At 37.5% G+C, this 5,824-nt stretch overlaps 1 protein-coding gene across 1 annotated transcript; it reads right to left on the bottom strand.

Moving 5' to 3' along the window:
* Window positions 1–838: 838 nt before the first annotated feature.
* On the bottom strand, window positions 839–3,747 carry LOC134445160 (toll-like receptor 13). The gene is made up of 2 exons (XM_063194245.1): window positions 3,622–3,747; window positions 839–1,443 (listed from the first exon to the last, which is right to left on the bottom strand). The coding sequence occupies exons 1-2, from the start codon at window positions 3,745–3,747 to the stop codon at window positions 1,009–1,011; spliced, it is 561 nt and encodes a 186-aa protein (XP_063050315.1). The 3' UTR covers window positions 839–1,008.
* Window positions 3,748–5,824: the final 2,077 nt, after the last annotated feature.

The following is a 5,824-nucleotide window of genomic DNA, read 5'->3' as shown; positions in this document are numbered from 1 at the left end:
GATTATTAACCCTTACTTAAGTATTATTTTGTAGCTACTTTACGGTTAATTATGGCCCCTTATTTGGAAGTGTTACCTCATGGGTATTTTTCATACTCATATTGTCATGAGGGCAGGATGGGCGGAGGTGAGGGCTTGGCACCCTTTCCCCTAGGTGTCCCTTTTTCACCTTCTGGTTAAAGCAAATATTTGCGAATAAATGTCTAACAACTGTCTGATTTTGCTTAGTACATGCCTTTCAAGTTACATACACAGGCATTAATATTGTATGTATTAGTGATAATAGATGTAACACTAAAATTAAGTGTTACCTTATATTTTTATTATGGTGGCAAAGTTGAAAAAAGAAAATGAATGAAGTAAATATTGCAATACATCACAATAATACATGACTCTCAATGCACCTTGATAGAATCGCATTGTGGCATAAGTGTCATGATGTGTATCGAATCGTGAACCCCTTTCCAACACCCACCTCTAATATACAGTATTAAAAATAATTTAATGAAATGATAAAATAACCTGGTATTTCAAATTGGGATGATGGGCTAGAGTCCTGAAACACTTCAATCACACTTTGTCTTCAAGTTTTATCTGGATTTTTGCATTTTCAACAGTTTTTCCTGAATCCATCTGCTGTGTGGGACTCTTATCCTGCTTTCTTTTGGAATTACGTGCCAAAACACAAAACTAGACAGATACATACATGAAAACAAGACCAGTCCTCAAACAGACATTCTCTATGCATATAACTTTTTATAAAACATAAATTCTTCCTCTTTAGAGCATATATACAGTAGTTTATTGAATGAAGCCAAACAAATTGAATTTACAATACTGATTTAATGCAATGCTATTTCATTTCAGATTACTCAGCTGACACAGTGTTTGAACTCTATTAAACAATTCGCTTTCCACAAATACAAATGATCATCCCATGAACCCCAGCATCTTTCATAATGGTAATTTCCCCAGCACACTCCACACCCATGGAAGTCCCATGGAAGTCTATTCCCCTCCTAAAAGAATGGGGTTTTCTTCTTTGTTGGTGCTGAGAGCCATTCGTAGTTTCTGCCAAAAGACACTCTTGTCCTCCCCAGGTTTAGGCCAGCACAGATAGGTTTGCTTCTTAACCAGCTTTCGCATTCTGTGGTATGGGGATAGGTGTTGTGCTGGGATGTCTTCCAGGAAGACCAGGATGAGTACATCTTTCTTCTCGTCAAACAGCCGGAAGCTGGCCACCTGAATCTCCCTGGAGCACCACTCGCTCCCCAAGTAGTCTCGTGTCACCACACAGATAGTCTTTCTGCTGCTGTAGATGCCTTCCACAATGTTGTCAATGATGGGCTTGCCTGGCTCAAAGTCCCGGTGGTGCAGGCAGAGTCTCCACCCTTGTTCAGTCTCCAGATTGGGCAGTAGTTCTCTATGCACCCAGCGCTCATCCTGAGAATTGTAGGAGATGAAGGCATCATACAGGAAACCATGTTGCTTCTGTTTTTGCTGCCCCATGCTGTCATAGAGATAGGCTAGGAAAAGGTAATAAGCATAGACTAGCTGAAATCGCATGAAGTTGTAAATAAAAGACACCAAGAGTGTCACAATCACCAGGGAAAAGCTTCCTAGAAAGTAAATGAACTCTAAATTCAGGGTGCAGGAGTCAGTCTTCAGGTCTTCCAGCTGTACATATTTGAAGGCAGAAGGATAACTACAATGATATTGATTAAAGTATACTACCTGAGTAAGATTTGATTCCTCTGCCCAATGAAGTAACCATTCATTGCTACAGTCACAAATAAATGGGTTGTATCTAAGGTCAATGTACTCCAGATTAGGAAGGGACTGGATTATAGTCTGGTTGATTCCCTGTATCTGATTGTTAATGACCAGCAGATTTCTGAGTTGAGAGAGTTTTGCATCAATTAAAAAATCCAACGATGGAAGTACAGTTTCTGTCAAATGGAGCTCAGACAGTGCAGGAATGGGATGAAATACCCTAGGAGAAATTTCTGTCATAAATACGTTGTTATTTAGGTATAGGTAGCGAAGTTTGGGAGTGTATGTGAAAGTCTCTGGGTGCACATAATGAATTTCAAGGTGTGCGCCATTAAATAAAATCAGTGAGGTCAAGCCTTTCAGCAGGTTACATGGTAAGTTATTCATGCCCTGCCTCTGGTTGTTAATAAGCAGTTTTTGAAGGGACTTTAATTCTGTGAACGGTGGAGTGTGAAGCGTTTGACTATCAAACGTTATGACATTGTCATTCAAGTTCAGCAGTTCCAGGTGCGGCATTCCTTTAAAAATTCCTCGATTGGTAAATGTGTTTTGTTTAAGGTGATTTGCATTAAGGTGCAGCTCTCTTAGATTGTCTAATCCATCAAAAGCATTTTTTGATATGCTGTTTATCTGATTATCATAAAGCTGCAGAATTTTAAGAGCAGGCAGCCCACTGAAAGCCTTTGCATCAAGTTGACTTATCTTATTACTGTGCAAATCCAAATACCGGAGGTTTGGGAGGTAATTAAACGTGTTTCCCACATCTAACAGCTTGTTCGACCCTAGTAGTATCCCCCGCAAGTTTGGAAGATTCTGGAAAGTACAATTTCTAATCTTGTAAATGTTATTGTGGAAAAGGAAAAGGTTTTCCAGAAGCGTTAGATTGCTGAAATCAGAACATGTTAACCATTCTATATTGTTGTTGGAAAAGTCAAGCATGGACACTGAGGGGAGAACATGTGTGATATTGTTGAGTTCAGTAATTTTTGTATTGATTACTTTTATTATCTTGAGGTGATTCAGTCCTTTAAATGCAAGTGTCGACATTTTAGATGTTGCGTTGCCTATTAAATGTATTGTTCGTAATTGGTGGCATGATCTGAATAAGTGATCATTTAGTACAGGGATGTTTGGTTGTTCTAATCGAAGAGTTTGTACATGTCTGCAGGTCCTTTCTAAAAAGAATTCAATATTTTGGGTAGTTAAGTTCCAGATTTCTAGAGTTTTCAAGGATGAATTGAAGGTTTGTATGATTTTAACAGTTGAATCCTCTGATGTTTGTCCACTCACATTAAACGTCTTCACTGAGCCCAGAAAAGATGGATCCTCAACAATCCATTGGAAAGACCCATTATAAGTACAATTGGAGATATCTAGATAACTAAGATGTGGAAGAATGTTATTTGTTATGTGAAATATCTTCAGCGGATTTGAAAATAAAGAAAGTCTCCGTAGTTGCAGAGGTGTAGTTGAAAGGCTATGAGACACAAAATTAGTGATGCTGTTGTTTTCAATTTTTAACTCAAATAAATTTGGTAGCTGTAATATGGTCTTCACTGACTCCATGAGAGAGAGTTGGTTTGATGCCAGATCTACATGCTTCAAATTGGAAAGGGAATCAAAAGCTGATTGGTCAATATCCTCAATTTCATTTAGATCCAGTCGCAATACAATGAGGCTGACTAGTCCTTGTAAAAATCCTCCTGTTACATGTTTTAGCCTATTTCTGTACATGTAGAGTTCTTGCAGATGAACAAGCTCATGGAAAGTGCCACTATCAATCATCGAGATATTGTTGTATGACACATCAAGAGCTCTGAGATTTGATACATTCCTGAAGTCTGTCACCTTGAGCTTTGAGATGTAATTGCGGGAAAGATCCAGTTTCATTGTGTGAACAGGGAGTGACAATGGAACCATTTCCAAGCCCATGGCACAGCATGATACATTGCACATGGTGTCGTTGGGCAGCATGGTAAGATTGCAGTTTCTGACAAAATATTGGTGAGACGGGACACTGAGTAGCCCATAAAGAAAGACATACAAAAGTGTGCCTTCTGAAGACGTCATATTTCTCCACAATTGCATTCACTTGTAGCTTCAGACTCTGCCCCTGATCTGAAAAAAAATTGAAAGGAAAATGAATAGAAAATCAATCCACACAAGTTTAAAAGTAATAGAGCATTTGTAACCCCTCTTTCTATTGCTTCCTCTATTGCAGCGGTTCCCAAACCTTTCCAACTTGGGGCCCACTCGAAATTGTTACAAATGTTCGGGGCTGACATGTGACCCAATTAAGAATAAAACTCAAATAAATCAAACACACACCAAAATAGGGATGCACGATGTATCGGCCAGATGTATCGGTATCGGCCGATATTTGACATTTCTCAACACATCGGACATCGGTCCAATGGGTAAAACTGGGCCGATGTTAACGCCGATGTTTTTTTGTAATATGTTACGGTTCTAAAAGATTGGACTTGACGGTGACTTTCAATGTTTGTCTTCTAATTTGTCTGTATTTTTTATCTAATTTTATCACAGGGAGATAAAAAGTGCTTTTGGAAATAAGAGGACATTCAAAAATTATGTTTGTTTGCATCATTGTCATCTCTTTAAAAAAAAAAGAAAAGAAAAACATCGGTATCGGTTAATATCGGTTATCGGCCAAAACCGCAATATCAATATCGGATATCGGATATTGGTATCGGCCGAAATTTTTGACATCGTGCATCCCTACACCAAAATATGATTATAGTTTTTAGAAAATGTTTTCAAGGCCCACTTGGAATTCCTTCAGGGCCCACCAGAAGGCCCCAGCCCCTCGTTTGAGAATCACTGCTTATTTAGATAGTTTATTCACTAATCATTAGATATAAAGGTTACAAATATAAAGGTTACAAATATTGAACTTGCATTAATGTAAGTTCAATATTGTAACCTTTATATTTTGTCATTACAAGTAGATTTGTTTTCGTAAAAGCATCTATTTTTTCACTGGCAAAAAAATGCATTTACAAAACTGAAAATAGTGTTAGTATACAATGTGATTTGCATTTGTAAATCATGAATATTTCAATTCCACAATTTCCACAGTAATTTAAACACTATTCTTGTAATGGAATGGATCCATTTTATCTGTAGGCTTGAGAGTCATAGCTGCACCTGTGAAGATGGAAATTATATTCTATTGTAGAGTCATGTAAATTTGCGGAGCACAGAATCCGTGAATTGGTTATCCACTAGTTTGGTACATCACAATGTACAAACAGAATGAAAAAAAAAACTTAAATAAATTAATATATAATAATTTTAAATACATAATATAAATATATAAATAAACATACAAAATACACACACACACACACACACACACACACACACACACACACACACACACACACACACACACACACACACACACACACACACACACACACACACACACACACACACACACAGTGCATCCGAAAAGTATTCACAGCGCTTCACTTCCCCCCCACCACATTTTATTACGTTATGGCCTAATTCCAAATCGTATTAAATTAATCTCTGTCGTCAAAATTCTACACAAAATACCCCATTATGGCCATGTGAAAAAGTTTTCTTAAGAGTTTTGAAAATGTATTAAAATTAAAAAAACAAAGAAATCATATTTACATAAGTATTCACACCCTTTGCTTAATACTTTGTAGAACCACCTTTGGCAGCAACTACATTCATTTTTTCATTTCGAAATATGAAAAGGGGTTAAAAGGGAGGTCATCGGTGTGTGTTTCAACCTTTCTTTACAGTTTCGAATGAAATCCTATGGAGAGTATCAATCAATCAATCAAGAGTTTATTGTCATTGTCAAAAAGGCAACGAAATTGTGTTTCGGGTACAATACTTAGTAGCAGCAAAAACTAACACAAAGTTTAGTACACCTGGGACGACTGCGCACTGCGCGCATCCACCTTCATGATCTGCTTCTATAGTCACAGTGCATGTTGACGTGCATGTTTTTTTAGGTGTAATTCAGATTTCAAATGTTGACGACATTCATACA

This window comes from Engraulis encrasicolus, chromosome 3, assembly GCF_034702125.1.
Source record: "Engraulis encrasicolus isolate BLACKSEA-1 chromosome 3, IST_EnEncr_1.0, whole genome shotgun sequence".
NCBI lineage: Eukaryota > Metazoa > Chordata > Actinopteri > Clupeiformes > Engraulidae > Engraulis > Engraulis encrasicolus.
The sequence above is the reverse complement of the archived record's forward strand: the minus strand, read 5'-3'. Positions and strand labels throughout refer to the sequence as shown.

Excerpts from the sequence above, each read along its gene's own strand:
- LOC134445160 (XM_063194245.1), bottom strand. The coding sequence starts at position 3,747 with ATGCTGCCCAACGACACCATGTGCAATGTATCATGCTGTGCCATGGGC. Across the intron at positions 1,444-3,621 it reads ATTACATCTCAAAGCTCAAG|GATGAGCGCTGGGTGCATAG; the intron begins GTGACAGACTTC and ends TACAATTCTCAG.